At 36.2% G+C, this 16,387-nt stretch overlaps 2 protein-coding genes and 1 non-coding gene across 3 annotated transcripts in view; 2 read left to right on the top strand and 1 right to left on the bottom strand.

Moving 5' to 3' along the window:
- Positions 1–7,323, bottom strand: part of LOC123672848 (tyrosine-protein kinase-like otk) — a 70,562-nt gene extending 63,239 nt beyond the window's left edge. The window contains exons 1-2 of the mRNA XM_045607159.1: positions 6,938–7,323; positions 3,887–4,024 (exon numbers count right to left, since the gene is read on the bottom strand). Of these exons, the coding sequence (XP_045463115.1) occupies positions 3,887–4,024; positions 6,938–6,989 (190 nt within the window). The 5' untranslated portion in view covers positions 6,990–7,323. The remainder of the gene's footprint in view (positions 1–3,886; positions 4,025–6,937) is intronic.
- An 821-nt stretch (positions 7,324–8,144) lies between these two features.
- Positions 8,145–8,217, top strand: Trnav-aac. The gene has a single exon. It is a non-coding gene; the product is annotated as a tRNA-Val (tRNA).
- A 1,182-nt stretch (positions 8,218–9,399) lies between these two features.
- On the top strand, positions 9,400–13,494 carry LOC123672890. The gene is made up of 5 exons (XM_045607222.1): positions 9,400–9,612; positions 9,699–9,907; positions 10,226–10,400; positions 11,398–11,481; positions 11,535–13,494. The coding sequence occupies exons 1-5, from the start codon at positions 9,595–9,597 to the stop codon at positions 12,633–12,635; spliced, it is 1,587 nt and encodes a 528-aa protein (XP_045463178.1). The 5' UTR covers positions 9,400–9,594; the 3' UTR covers positions 12,636–13,494.
- The last annotated feature ends 2,893 nt before the right edge of the window (positions 13,495–16,387 follow it).

Below are 16,387 nucleotides of genomic sequence, written 5' to 3' on the forward strand. Positions count from 1 at the left end.
TTCTTCATAAGACCGGAAGTTCTGGTCAGTTAGGCAGTGTGCAATTGATCGAAACGAGTGATGGCCCGAGGGGACAACGTCTGGAGAATAGGGCGGGTAGGGTAAGACTTCCCATTACAACGTTTCCAAGTATGGCTGGACCACTTTCGCTACATGCTGTAAAATCACTTTATCATGTCTCTCGTTGTTGTGCGGCCGTTTGTCTTTCAATGCTCGGCTCAAACGCATTAATTATGTTCGATAACGATCGCCTGTGATTGTTTCAGTTGGTTTCAACAACTCATGATACACTACTCCGAGCTGGTCCCACCAAATACTGAGCATAACCTTGGAACCCTGAATATTTGGTTTGGTGGTCGACGTGGAAGCTTGGCCGTGATATCCCCATGATTTTCGGCACTTGGGATTATCGTAATGAACCCATTTTTCGTCTCCAGTCACAATGCAATGCAGAAATCCCTTCCGTCTATACCTTGCAAGCAGCTGTTCACAAGCAAACAATGTTGTTGAATATTTCTCGGCGTCAACTCGTACAGCACCCAATTTCCCTATTTCTGAATCATTTCCATGACTTTCAGACGTTTTTAAATGTCTTGTTGCGTCACTCCCAATGATCCTGCCAATTCTTGTTGCGTTTGACACGAGTCTTGATCAACTCTATGAAGTCAGAATTTTTTTTTGCGATAGTGTTTCCGGAAGCGAGAATATGCTTCATTCAGGCAAAAGCACTTTTTTACTTTTTCGACTTGTCGGCCTCACTATATTTGACCACAAAATTTACACTTTCAGGTAATCACAATAAAACAATAAACCATTCTATCGTCAAACATCGTAAACAGCAAATAAGAAGTCCTTTTCTCACATCGCCCGAACAGTGAAGGTACTGTTAGAAATAAAGCCATAACAAGTGGTATACAGGTTGTTCACAGCAAAAAGGAACGATAATAGCCATAGTTTAGGGATTTATTAAGATCTATGAATGGCTGTTAGCCACTGTTACGTACGTACTACCAGGTCAGGTACCATAAAAGGACCGGATTCGACGAATTTTTCCGGTTCTGACCTGTCCGACAATGGCATTGATTCATGACGGAGTGAATGCCATGAGATACGTTCGGTCTGGGAAGATGAAAGACCTGCAGCTTTTGTTATTTGCCGTGTGAGGGGCTAGGCATTATTGGGATTTACAACTTCGATGATTTGTTGCGGCTTCGTTATAGATACACTCGAGGATTGCAGCCGATATGTTTATGTGTACTTTTTGTCGGGGAAGTATGAGGAAAAGATCGTTCGTGAAGTTCGATCACAGGATTTGTCGAAATCCTTTTGTGGGTTGTAGTACCTACTATCTCTATCAATTATTGGACTCAACGGACGTTGCTCTACCAAAACCACGAATTTTGTTCAAATTTGCATTTTTGAAGAAGTTTATTTGAAGTGGAAATCTCAAACTTAAATTGAATTCTAACTCATGAGATTTTTAAAAGTCGAAATCAGCAATCAACATACTGTTCATCAAACTGACGTTAACCCATATTCAAACGGGTGTTTTTTTCGAGGTATATAACTTTAAGTTGGCATTACTGTTCAAAATGGCGACCGATTTAACAGCTGTCAAGTGATTTATTCTCAGTTTGGTTTGGCAATTCATCATGAATAGACTCACGCCTGAACAAAGCTTGCAAATAGTGCAGAATGAGATTGCCGTTGTTCCCGATTTTCATAAGCGAATTTTGTTTAGCGATAAAGCGCACTTCTGGTTGAATGGCTACGTCAACAAACAAAACTGCCGCATTTGGAGTGAAGCTAATCCTCAAGTGTATGTCGGAACACCGTTAAATCCAGAAAAACTGACTGTTTGGTGCGCTTTATGGGCTGGTGGAATCATTGGTACGTACTTCTTCAAAAACGATGATGGCCAGAACGTTACAGTCAATGGTGATCGGTATAGAGCCATGATTACTAACTTTTTCATTCCTGAATTGAACAACCATGATGGCCAGGAGCTGTGGTTCCAACAAGACGGCGCAACATGTCACACAGCTCGTGCCAGAATCGATTTATTGAAAGACACGTTTGGTGACCGCCTAATTTCACGTTTTGGACCTGTGAATTGACTCAGTTGGCTGCTCCAATTTTGTTTCCTTCGTTACGTCAATGCATCGCTCAACCACCAGCCTTCCTGATGACAGCTCAAACCCTCGACAGAAGCGCAAAACCGATTCGCGCGAGCCCCAATGATATTTTTAAATTCAATCGTCGTGCCCCAGGTGGAAAAATTCTAATTAAGGGCGAATTTCGCCATTCCGACGAGTTTCCACTCGTCATTCTGAGCCGGACTGGATGCAATTTTCCCGCTGAAGACTCTCCAACCTACCACCCCTCGTTTTCCAAAACCCTCTCCCCCTCTTAACCAGCCGCTGGCTCATTTTTTCGACCGGCTTTGAATGGGAATCGAATGTAGGAATTTTCCGAGTGGTAGATCCTCTTGTCTGCCGATTTCCCTGCACCTCCCTCTCTCTCTGGATACTTTCCGGGGTTGCCTACAAACTAAAGAGAAAACCAGCCCTTGCGTGAATTGCTAATCCGTAAACTTCGTCAGGATAAAACATGTTTCCTTCAATCCTTCCAGTTCTTTTGGTAGAGATTATTGTGGTGTTGCCGTTTCTATAGGGTGTTTTTTTTCGAGGTATATAACTTCAAGTTGGCATTACTGTTCAAGATGACGACCGATTTTACAGCTGTCAAGTTATTTATTCTCAGTTTGGTTTGGCAATTCATCATGAATAAACTCACGCTTGAACAGCGCTTGCAAATAGTGCAATTTCATTTCGAAAATAATTGTTCTGTACGGAATACGTATCGCGCACTACGTCCATTTTATTTTGTTTAGCGATGAAGCGCACTTCTGGTTGAATGGCTACGTCAACCAACAAAACTGCCGCATTTGGAGTGAAGCTAATCCTCAAGTGTATGTCGAAACACCGTTACATCCAGAAAAAATGACTGTTTGGTGCGCTTTATGGGCTGGTGGAATCATTGGTCCGTACTTCTTCAAAAACGATGATGGCCAGAACGTTACAGTTAATGGAGATCGGTATAGAGCCATGATTACTAACTTTTTCATTCCGGAATTGAACAATCATGATGTCCAGGAGCTGTGGTTCCAACAAGACGGCTCAACATGTCACACAGCTCGTGTCACAATCGATTTATTGAAAGACACGTTTGGTGACCGCCTAATTTCACGTTTTGGACGTGTGAATTGGCCTCCAAGATCTCGTGATTTAACACCGCTAGATTACTTTCTGTGGGGCTATGTAAAGTCATTGGTCTATGCGGATAAGCCACAAACCCTCGACCATTTGGAAGACAACATTCGCCGTGTTATTGCCGATATACGGCCACAAATGTTGGAAAAAGTCATCGAAAATTGGACGTCCAGATTGAACTACATCCGAGCCAGCCGTGGCGGTCATATGCCAGAAATCATATTTAAAATGTAATGCCACAACATTATCTTGCGGATAAATAAAATTCATGTCAATCGAATAGTCCATCGTTGTTTTATTGCAATTTAAAGTTCTTTAGCTCAAAAAACAAACACCCTTTAGGTACATATCATCAATTTTTTTGGAGAAAATGAAAAGTTATCAATTTTTTTTCAATATCCATTCGAAAATAGAAAATATTTACTTTCTGACGTGTAGATTACTGTTTAAGGAAATTATGTGGAAACCCCATAAAAATCGGTGAATATCTCTAATTTCGTTTTTAACTGAGCAGCCACGGCGTGGTGTTCCCTCTCAAAATCTACTAGTTCCAATCAATTTATCGCCAAAGGCACATTAACGTTCAAAAGCTTCTATCGCTTCTTTTCACTCACCGTTCAATTCCCAGTAGTACCTTACCCCTTCAGGGGGTGCAACCTCACAGGCTAAGGTCACCGGTTTGCCCTGCACCACTTCCACGTTCTGGGGGCTCTTGGTGAAGTAGAGGTCGTCGGCGCAGTGGCAGATGCCGGCTGAAACAGAGGGTCGAGATAAAGTTAGTGCCCAAGAGCAATAAGAGGAGGAAGAAAATTTATTATCGGGTTTATTATGCATATTGTGTTTGTGTTGGGGGTTGATATTGTTAGGGAACCACCTGGGATCGGGGTTGCATTGGCCCTATCGACAGATTCCGATCGAGAGGGGGAGAACTTCGATCTCGTTCTGTTTGTTTACTATTCGTAATGTTGGTTTTTTGAAGTTTGTGGGGATTTGAATGTCGGTAAGTCTGAGGGTTCAACATGTTGGTTTATTTTTTTGTCGATTTTATTGGATGTCTTTGTTCATTTAAATAGGAACAATGGTTTTCGCCTTACAGACCAAATGAATGAATTTATATGAAAACTTTTACCAACTGCAAGTTCCAAGCCCATTAGAAGTTTCTGAAGAACTGGGCATATTTGAAACCTGAAAATTGGGATTCTAATATTTTTTGATGTGCTTTACGGAGGTAATTTTTTTTTACAAACTATGTACTTCCTACTATGTGGTGATAATTCTGATTATTTTACTAATTTATTTGTTCTTCTCTGATATGATTGAGTCTCGGATTGAGTATCCAATTCTGAACAACTCTCGGTTTTAACTGTTGCATTGATGCGAGCATTGATGCAAATAGTTTTCAAATTACCAACGAAAAAATAAGAAATATGCATAGTCAGAATTTTGTTCATTATTCTTATTCTCATTATCCTTATACGTGAGCAGTTTTCACGTTTTCGAAATAGAAGAATATGGAAATGTGTAAATATCATAGGATGTTTCGAATATTGTGAAAAAATTCGACCTTTACTTTCGTTTTTCTTATTAGAAGCCTATTTTTATTGAATGCAATGGATTCTGCTAGAAAAAAAATGATTAGTATTCTAAAATGATTATGCTCCTAAATAAACAATTGAGATTGTCCTAAGTTATTTTTTTTCCTACGTGGAGTAAATTTAATTTCATTATCAACTACAATTCTTGTCAATTCTGTAGTCAAAGAATATTGTTATGATATATTTGATGAATTTTAATCTTTCAGCATTAATTGAGAAAATTTCTAATGACTCAGAAATTATCGAATTTGGGAGCAATAAGGTTTTAATTTGAAAAACAAAAGTTGAGGTGAATTTGTCTTATAATTTTCGAGACTTTTTGATCAATGAATAAAAAGACAATAGAGTTGGTAAGTACGATGCTTTTCGGAAATTCTAACAATACCAGAAAGCAGAAAATTGATCTTCAACATGGTCCCCACGCATTCATTTGACAGGATAGGTAATTTTTCAAAGGATAGGAGATTAAAACAATCGATCTCAATTCCTACAATAGATTCGGCAATGTGACAGCTATTATTTATTTAGACTGGCGTTCATAAAACCGAGTTGGATTAAAATTGATCTTAAAAATATTTTGAACTTTTTTAAGAACGCGATTGTAATATTATGAGAGTGTATTGGAATGAAATTTGTGATGATTAAGTTCATGTTCTTGCTCGTGTTTTTCATAGTTTCGAGAACGATAGTCAAACATAAACGAAAGCTGGATAACATGTGCTGATTCAGAAGTTGATTTCTGTTTATTATGCTTTGAAAACGGGTTTCGCTCATTTGTAGCTTCTCTAGACATTATCAAACATTTTGCTCAAAAATGAGGTGCAAATATTACTTTAGGAATTATTTTTTCATCAATTGTTGCTTGTCTAAAAATTGATATGGATGTAAATGGACAAATTTAAATTGATCATCAGAGGAAGATTTTTCTAGCCCTCTTCGAAATTGTGTTCATTTGCGTTTTGGAATGTTCGGAATCCAAAACTCGAATAAAAAAATTCTTCGTTTCTTCTTTCAGAGCGTTTCTTGGAATCTATAGGTAGAAGCTATTTGCATTGAATGCATTACAAGAGCCGGTTGCTGTCACATTGGTTCTCTTAGCTTATTGTCCGATCGATACATGTTAACGTCTAACAATTAGGCAATTGAATTTTACAAATTATTCTCGAAAATGTTCCCACATACAACTATTGGACTAAAGAAAATACAATTAGTTTGTAAAACTGAAATAAATACTATAAACCCAACACTTTCCGAGTCATAAAACTTCGAATATATGATTTGGAATGGGTTAAAATATTGTAAACATTTGTCTAGATTTCGCTGAGTATTCAATCGATAATGTCAATTATTTCGTCGTTATTTTTGCTCAACAAACCGAAAACCTGGGATCTAATTCATTAAAAGAAGCTGTTCTACTGGAATTAATGCCAAAAGCACTTCCACCGAAGAAGAACTTCATTTTGACTTATTATTTCTCTTTGTGCTTTTAGCTTTTGAATACCTAGTTGTGAATCATAAGATCTTCAAAAAACATAACAATTCCACTTTCCTGAGCTTTTTTAGACGTAAGCTCTCATCTGTTTATCTAGCTATTTTGATAATCCAATCTGAAAGCTATGAAACAAGGATCAAAGTAAAAATACATTACCTACATCAAATTAAGCAAACTGCAGGGTTTATATTTTCTTTTTTTCTCATTTAATTTAGTGTGGGGGCTTTTCTGCAAGACTCATTTTTCTGTCTTGATAATAATAAGGACCTTCAACGACTGAAGTAATACGATAAGAGGAAACATCACTGTATAAAACCTTCGTTCATGGGGAACATGTGGGGAAATTCATAGATAAACAAACTGAAAGAAAACCTTGTAAAAAAACATATCAAACGCAGTGAAACTGATGCTCACGTACTTAATTCTTGAGATTAATAATTTTCAAATACCATTCAACTAAATGCATCATTGCAACCCCTCAAAAACGTATATTTCTTTCAGACTGAATAACTTATAATTGCCAAATTCGTCTATGATTCATATGCTTGATCACAGAACCCCGTCTGAGGGAAACCTACCCAAAAATAAAACACCAATCCAGGCGGCTGCTAATCCACTCATTCTCAACATCGAAAAACACGAATACGCACTGAAAAAAAAACAACAAAACAACGTCAAAAATCGCACATCTCGTATTTCGCGAGTCCCATCATTCGACCGGCAGTCAAGATCACAAACGATCGCAGAACATAGACTGGCTTATTCACAGAGAAGTCGAGAGCACAATGCGCGGTTTTGACAAATGCGAGCTTTTGAGCTTCCCCTGTTCTCGGGCAGTCTAGCTGGAAGAGCTGAAAGCTGACTGAAGCCCTATTGCCCCTTCGGTTTTCAATCCCTTGCTCTCTCTACCCTTCTCTCTTAGCAGTAGCGTCCGTCTCTATCCGCCGGAGCAGGTTTGAATTTAAATGGTCGGTGTTCTGCTGTTGTTCACTTGCTTCTCATCCTAGCTCGTCCGGCAACAGGAAATAAAAATTCCACGTTGCCGGATCGGTCAGTTTGAAGGGGAGACCAGGAATTTTTGGACCATAGAAAAAATAGGATATCTCTGCGGTTTTGAAATTTTCGGTTCTATGACTATGACTTCTATGACTCTGGCGTTTCTCTTCCATTCCATCTAGGAGAAACAGTTGGGCTGGTCCGTAAAAAATTTACCCAGAATCTTGTCGTATCTTTTGGACCATAAAAATCATAAAGGACATCTAGAATCCCTGTGGTTTTGGTATTTTCATTTCTATGAATATATGCTTCGTCCTATCGGACGTTTTGGGCTCGTCTGTGGAAAATTTATCCAGAATTTTTTCAAATCTTTATACAATAAAAATTTGCAAATCTGGGAACATATATGTATATATTCGTTCCTGTATAACAAAGACCATGAATTTCCTTTTTATATTTGAAATCATGTGAGAACGAAATTGATACCTTTATTTTCATAAGAGTATATCCCATTTGATTTGATATGATTTTGGATAACTATATCTATTTAGTTTTTTGAAAATTGTGGTTTTCAGTATTATTTGGAGAAGTTACAAGAAAAATTGCTCACTATAAATAATCGAAAGTATTGGTGTGTTATCTTGTTGATTCTTCATTAGTTTTTTCAAAAAATTTCAAAAGATAATTTGAAATAATAAATAATATAATAATAATAAATAATAAGAAATATTTATTCATTGATAAACACTTTCTCTTCAAAAGTTAGAAAAATCATTTGCTATCCATCAAGTTTCCGTGGTGTAGTGGTTATCACATCCGCCTAACACGCGGAAGGTCCCCGGTTCGATCCCGGGCGGAAACAGATTTTTTTTTGAATGTTTTTATTTTTTATTAGATTATGTTCAATATACGAGAATTATTGGAATAAATTAATACAAAATAGAACTAGCTGTGATTGCTAAGGTATGTTCAGAGTTTATTCAAATACAGGTCCAAAATACATATTTGCGAAGATGCGAGCATCCTAAAATTTCAAACAGAAATAACATCCATATTTTGCTACACAGCTCAGATTCTCACTACTTAATTAATTATTTTGGACGAGAGTTAACCGTACCACCATACTATGACTTCAGAAAAATTGAAATTTCAATAAAATAATGATGCATTATTTCATTTTTTATCGTATTTTTTTTTTCAAAATTCAAAGATCGTATTCACGATCGAGAAGGATCAATGCGATAATAGAGTATTTTTCAACCTAATTCAATGCAAATATCTCCATAAATCCTAATAAAACTATCAAATATCACAGTACTTAAAAAAATCGTCTCCTTGTCCGATTCTAAAGATTTTTCATTGGAAATAATAATCCAGAAAACGCTACAAATTCATCGTGATTTGGGAATTCTCTTCAAAGTAATATATGTATATGCTCGTAACTGACAAAAAATTAAGGAAATGACTTTGTTAAATCGCGCAACACTGCATAGTAGGTATCATGACCGTTCCTAACCCAACGAGGGTACCCACCTCAACAGACCCTCAGGCAAAGGTGGCAATGGCATCAGCGTGAATTATTTCACAGCTGTACCGCCTTTGCTGAATACACTTATGTTGTGCATAACATACATTATTAGTCATAAAAGTTGGTGGTCCTTCGAGTCGGACAGAACTAACTGAAGATGAAGATATCAATTACCTTACGGCTTGGGATCACATCAATATTTACATTGAACATATTCCCAAAACAAACAAAACAACAAAACAGTTTTTCATTTTATACTTGTGCGGAAAATTGCAAATTTTAATTATTCAACAATACCGAGATTTTTTAGATAGCATATTTTAAATGACGTGGAATAATTTTTTATTGATGAATAATCTCATTGAACTTTGGATTTTTGCAATACATATAAATATTAAATTGTATTTTATCCTTTTTCTGGCAACTTTCGATTGCAGGATGTGTATGATGGGTTGCAGGACTAGGCATCTGCTGTATCAACTAATCAGCTGTCAGGTGACAAGCGGCTGTCAGAATTCCAATGTCTGATGAATAAAACGTCATAGAAAATAACAAATACTATCACTATCGGACAGTCAGTCGTTGGCGTATAATTTTAATGTTTGCATTCGCATTGTCCCAACATTTCCATCTGGAATCTAGTTTACTTCGGTCTGGTGCATGAAGATTACATTTTAGTGACCGTATTTTTCTTTACATCCAACCGTGAAGATGATTAATACTTGCAAGGTAAATATCAGTGAAAATCAACCTTGATAAATACGTATCAGATTTATTGGAATTTCCACCAAATTGTTTGAATCATACTTTTCCAGGAATGCGGATGTACGTGTAAGCACTGTGGTAGAGTTGATAATGATATCCATCTTCACCTGGAAATCGAAAATCTCAAGCAGAAACTTGCTGAAAGGGACAGTCATATCATTAGGATGGAGACCAATTTTTTGAATGATTCTACTGTAGATTGTGACGAAGTGATGCTGCTCAAAGATGATTTATTAACTTGGCAGGATAAATATAAAAGGTGAATTTTTGTAAAATTTTACTTGATCGATTCTTGATTCATACACTTTCTAATGCAAATTGATCATCATCCTAATTTGGGTGAAAGTTTATATTCTTCCATTGTAAATTCTCCACTGAATGGGGTCAAAAAACAAATCCATTCCTCCTTTATTGAATAATTCATAAGATTGTTTATATTGTCATTATTACTTTGTTTATCACATAAAATGAGAGGTCAATAAGTTATCAAAGATGCATGCAATGTTTATAAACAATTCTAAAAGCAAAACTAGGGACATTGAATCAACCCAATTTTAATGAGCAACTTGTATTTTAGGCTGTCTGATGCTCATAAACGTGTCCAAAGAGTAAATCAAGGATTAGAAGATAAATTGTTGAAAGTAGTAGATGCCTGTGAGACCGATAAAAGTGCACTGGCTAAAGATGTGGCTGTTTTATCTGAAAAATTGGCCGAAGCAAATTATACAGTGAAAAAATTAACAGAAAGCAATGTGAGTATAGAAACCAAAATTCTATGTTATCTGCTTTTTACCTATGGAACAAAGCATTAATAGCCTATTATCTTCATTCATTGTTCACGCTAATGAAATTTATTTCATACCCAAACCTGCAATTGTATCAGTGGACATAAGCCGGTTCACCTTGAATTTAATCTTGCCTCGATTGATTCCAGTAGGCAAAAAATCTTTTCCTGTTATTGGCACTCAACCAGTAATACAAGACTGATTTCTTTAATTATCTTCAATATTCAACCATGCTAGTTTTGATTGAAAATAATGTTAATATTAATTTCTCATATGATTTCTGCAAATACACTGCTCCAAGAAAACAAGGCGCCACTTGAATATTTTTGAATACTAATTTTTTTTAAATCCCTGACATTTTCAAATTTTAGAACAACTATTTCCTCCTGTTATCCCTCCAATATTTTTATTCACAAGATGAGAAGAACCTTGAAACAAATAAAAATTAATATTCAATTTTCATTGCCTATTTCCGACCTTGTTTTAAATGATCTCTTTACAATGATACCTCAGGCTCAAAATTAATCAACAAATATAGCATATTTTCTAATAAGAAAACGCTCCACAATCCCTAAGTTGCATGGTTTTTTGAGAAGATCTCTCAATTGCCTTCCCAGCCTGATCTATGATCTATAGGATTAAGGTATGAGCTACAAGCTGGCCAGTCCAGTCAATGTTGAATTTCATGAACACACATTGTAAGTGCTTCGAATCTATAAACAGTTTGTTTCTAGAATGTTTTTTTTAACACAAGAATTAGAAGTATTCGAAACTCAAAAACTTTTGTTTGAGAAAAAGTATGTAAAATAAGCAATTCAAGCATATTACCTTCTTTAACCTCACATATAAATAAAAATCAGCAAATGAGCAATATAATGACCGAAACTTCAGAAAATTCAACATTTATCATTAATACTGTAATCAAACGAAGGCTGCTTCTACATCACCTATGTTATTTTTTCAGGAAAGGTACAAAACAGACGTAAACGTTGCCATTCAGTTTCTGCAGTGCAAGCAGAGCAACTTCGTGGCCCACAAATTCGATAGTGTAAGTACTAATCCCCAAGATACCAGCCAAACGTTCTAACCTCCTCTTTTCAGTTACCTCCAGACATCCAGAGCGAGGTATCTGTCTTCATGACGCACAAGAAGAAACCAGAAGAGAGAAAATTGGTGGAGGCGAAAAGCATCAAAGTACCGATACCCACATTCCCACCAACCGCAATGTTTTATTCGTTACCCAAGTCCCCGAAGGAGGAGAGAAGGATGGAGGAAGAAGGACCTCCTTCCACTCCTCCTGTCGACGTGGTATCGGCAGCAATCATGGCAAAAGTGCTCGAGGAGAGACAGAGGGAGAGGATGTGCGTAAAACACTGCGACACCTGCACCTGCTCCAAAAACTTGAAACTCACCGATCCTGACCGATACCACGACACCGGAACACAAACTGAGGACTTCAAGCAGTCTTGTAAGACCTGCAACGATCTACCACAGACAGGCTTTCAGAAATTGTCCAGGAGCACCGACATAGCAAACACTAAAGTGCCAAATTTCGAACTGGAAAACTGCAATAACATAGTAAAAGTTCAACCCAACAACTTCCTGGTGGAGAAGAGTAGTTCAAATGCTTCCAGTCTCATAGATCTCGATGTTAACTCAAACCCAGATTCGAACAGTCTGGATGCTTTAAACTCGAACTCAGTTAGTGAAGTCAGTGTCGAATGCAATAAGAGAACAGGTCGATCTGGTTTGGTGTTAGATAATAGTAGTTCCGTTAAAAGGCAGTATAAACCTCTTGTCCCAAACATAAGTAGCAAACCAATAGCTGCGTTCAATTCGTCGATAGCCCATTTCGTTCAGAACGAGAAACTAAGCCAACCAGTGAAGGCGTACAGCACTAAGCCTAACCTTGTCCACGCCCACAAAACTACAGATGTGGGCGGGGCGAACATAGATTCACTTAGGAAAGACGTAGAAGAAGTAATAGTAACGAACGTTGGGGACCAAAGTCAAAGTACCAATTTCCAGAGTAACAAAGAGAATTTTCAAAATTTAGATAGGTCGAAATACCAAGAAATGGAGGAAAACGTGAAAAGATTCCTCTTTAAGAAGACTGAACTGTGGAAGGAACAGTCTGAGGGTTCGGATGGGGCCGAACAGTCCACAAAAGAAACTTTTTCGCACACACAGACGGAAATTTAAGTTGGGGTAATTTTAGAAGCGATGGATTGTTTTTGTCGTTTTCTGCTGGATCTGATTCGATGATTTTGCTTGCGCCTTCACTTTTACCACTTTTTTCAAAGTGTATCATTCTATTATTATCTCATCCGTATCTCAACTTTGTACTTTTAAAAGTCGTCGTTTGAATGGGTGATTCCAAAATTTTACAGAAAGAAAGGTAACAGCGAAACAAATAATTTCCACAATTATTATTTTAATTTGCTTTGTCACGTGAAAACTTCATGGTCTGATGGAAAAAACGATTGTGAAATGAGATTAACTAAGACTAAGTAGTTGATATTGAAACATTGTAATCGTACATTTGTATGTGTGTTGTGGCATTGAACTTTAAGGTAAAATATAAAAAAAACAGGGAACAGTATAGAAAAAAGAGATTACTTATCGTAGGTTAGATGAAAATGAAAAATTGGGAAACTTTACCCTAGAATCGGCTTGAAACGGTTGTGAGATCCTATCATGGCAAAGAAAAAAAGTATATATATTTATGTATATTTAAGTATTATATACACAGGATGGCTTCAATTGGACAAACAGTATTTATGCTTTGCATACATGCTCAAACAGATGTAAAATTAATATTTAAAGTGTGAAATTTACAATTATTTTTGCTCATGTATGTATCTGATTATTTTTACGAAAATACTATATTTTTATTTCTATTTGTTGTTTTTGTTGTGGAGTTGAGTAAACACAAAGGTTCCTTTTTTCTTCAGGGCATATGCATTGAGAAGAAATTTCCCAAATTGAGAAAGATAACAAATTATATACCTGAACTTTATAGTCTGGTAGTTATATTATTGAAATAAATATTTCAAAGTAATTTGTAGATGTTTTATTTCTTTTTTAACTGCATAATTTCAGGCTATAAGGCCTGGAATTATATAAGACACACAAAAAGTGCCTTACTAGAATTAATTTCATATAGATTCAACAAGATGAGAATTTATATCAATGATTCACTGTTTCAGTTTTAATTTGTTCAAATTTCTTATTTTGTTGAGAATTAAAAATTTTCTGGCAATAGGTTTGGCACACTAAGTCTGAGCTATAAATTTAAATTCGGGTTCGAATCCTGGCGGAGAATATTAAAAAAATATATATAAAGGGTGTTTTTTTTTCGAAGTATATAACTTTAAGTTGGCATTACTGTTCAAGATGGCGACCGATTTAACAGCTGTCAAGTGTCTCAGTTTGGTTTGGCAATTCATCATGACTAGACTCACGTCTGAACAACGCTTGCAAGTAGTGCAATTTTATTTCGAAAATAATGGTTCTGTGCGGAATACGTATCGCGCACTACGTCCATTAGCGATGAAGCGCACTTCTGGTTGAATGGCTACGTCAACAAACAAAACTGCCGCATTTGGAGTGAAGCTAATCCTCAAGTGTATGTCGAAACACCGTTACATCCAGAAAAACTGACTGTTTGGTGCGCTTTTTGGGCTGGTGGAATCATTGGTCCGTACTTCTTCAAAAACGATGATGGCCAGAACGTTACAGTCAATGGTGATCGGTATAGAACCATGATTACTAACTTTTTCATTCCTGAATTGAACAACCATGATGTCCAGGAGCTATGGTTCCAACAAGACGGCGCAACATGCCACACAGCTCGTGCCAAAATCGATTTATTGAAAGATACGTTTGGTGACCGCCTTATTTCACGTTTTGGACCTGTGAATTGGCCTCCAAGATCTTGTGATTTAACACCGCTAGACTACTTTCTGTGGGGCTATGTAAAGTCATTGGTCTATGCGGATAAGCCACAAACTCTTGACCATTTGGAAGACAACATTCGCCGTGTTATTGCCGATATACGACCACAAATGTTGGAAAAAGTCATCGAAAATTGGACGTCCAGATTGGACTACATCCGAGTCAGCCGTGGCGGCGGTCATATGCCAGAAATCATATTTAAAATGTAATGCCACAAGATTATCTTGCGGATAAATAAAATTCATGTCAATCGAATAATCCATAGTTGCTTTATTGCAATTTAAAGTTCTATAGCTCTAAAAAAAACACCCTTTATAATAATTCCAAATTTTTTTCGGTTCAAAGAGAAAATAACAAACGATAAAATTTGCAGTGTTTTTAATAAATTCAGGATAGGTCTCAAGGAACTACAAATAAAGAATAAACACTCCTGTCCTTAATTTTTTCAAAATCGAAATACCAGATGTTGGTAATGATAAGTACAGAACCATAAACGATGCGGTTATGCAAGCCACAATGTTTGAGGACTCGGAACCACTTTGATAAACCATAATGCACCATACATCACCTACCATTCTATTCCATACTATACGAATGCAAGGCCTTCTGTAAATGAAGATCTCACTGAGCTTTTGTTGATTTTAGGAAATAATTCAAATAATAACTTATCAGATATTATTTAAAATTAGAATGTAAAAGATGTTTGCAATAAAATTTAGAATAAGTTTGAAGAGAAGAAGATTTGATTGATGGAAATTTCAAAATTGAGTGACAGTACCATAGACATTCCACAGACAAAAATTGAAGCATCGAATTGAGAAAGAAAGATTAAAAATCCACGATAGCGAGAAAAACATTAGAACAAGACGTCAATAAGAAAAATCAAAGAAAGGCAGAAGTGTAAAATTGAAGAAAATGAATATATAATTAGAAAATGGACTTGATTTTGATTCATGTTGATGGAAACGATAAATTGACTGATACCTACATCAAAGTATACAGAAATTCATAAGAAGATTAATTTCAAGAATTTTTAAGATAAGTGATTTTATTGTTTTGTTGTTTTTGTGAATCTAACTGAGAACGAGTTTATTGGATCGTAATATCAATTTTAAATTAAAATATTCTATTCTAAAATTAAATATAATATAGACGATCCACAACGGTTGAAAAATACATATTTTCAAATTTCGATGAAGTACAGCAATTATTGTAAAAAAAAATCACATTCGCGAAGTCGTGCTATCCACATCTGCAAAGATTCGATCCATCAAAAGAGATAACGTACTTCTTGGAGTGTGAAATCGCATCTCTTTTATCTTCAACATATCTGTACCATCGACCATTCAATGGGCAACGTACCTCTACCATCTGCTTCTATCGGTCCTTGAACACATTTCGTGATTCTTCACCTAGCTTTTCGAAATTCGTGACAATCGACAATGGATTCATGCGCTCCTGAAATCATCCCAAAGTCACGTGTCTTCATTATTAACGCTAATTAAAACAGTCTATTTCTACTATGCGTTACCAACTATGATTTATGGAAGAGATATGCTTACAACAGATTGAATGCCTTTCAACTTATTTTCGAAACTTTCTTCACGAATGCGGTTTTAGTGAACTTTTACCTGCTTTCAACAAAGAAAAAATTCGATAAAAGGAGTCGTGAGCTTTTGAACACTCGCCATTCTTGCGCATATTACGCTTCGAAGTATGGAACTGATGTAGGTAATACCTGAGTAACAAAAAATGTGATTCATTATGAATTTCATTGTCGATTATTTCATTTAGATGAGAAGTTTTATGATGAAATGATCCTCCTGATATTTTAGCATGAGTATTCGAGTGATTTTTTACATAAATAAACCAAAATTCAACCTTTTCGGAATGGTAGTTAAAGAAATATGGGATAATACAGGGTTTTTCAATAAGAGGTTTCATTTTGAATATACCTCTCGCTGGACAGCTATCACTTTTGAAGCTGATAAAATTTA

Source organism: Harmonia axyridis, chromosome 2 (genome assembly GCF_914767665.1).
Source record: "Harmonia axyridis chromosome 2, icHarAxyr1.1, whole genome shotgun sequence".
Lineage (NCBI taxonomy): Eukaryota > Metazoa > Arthropoda > Insecta > Coleoptera > Coccinellidae > Harmonia > Harmonia axyridis.

Coding starts and splice junctions, on each gene's coding strand:
- LOC123672890 (XM_045607222.1), top strand. Junction 10,401..11,397: donor AAAAATTAACAGAAAGCAAT/GTGAGTATAGAA, acceptor TTATTTTTTCAG/GAAAGGTACAAAACAGACGT. Junction 11,482..11,534: donor TGGCCCACAAATTCGATAGT/GTAAGTACTAAT, acceptor TCCTCTTTTCAG/TTACCTCCAGACATCCAGAG.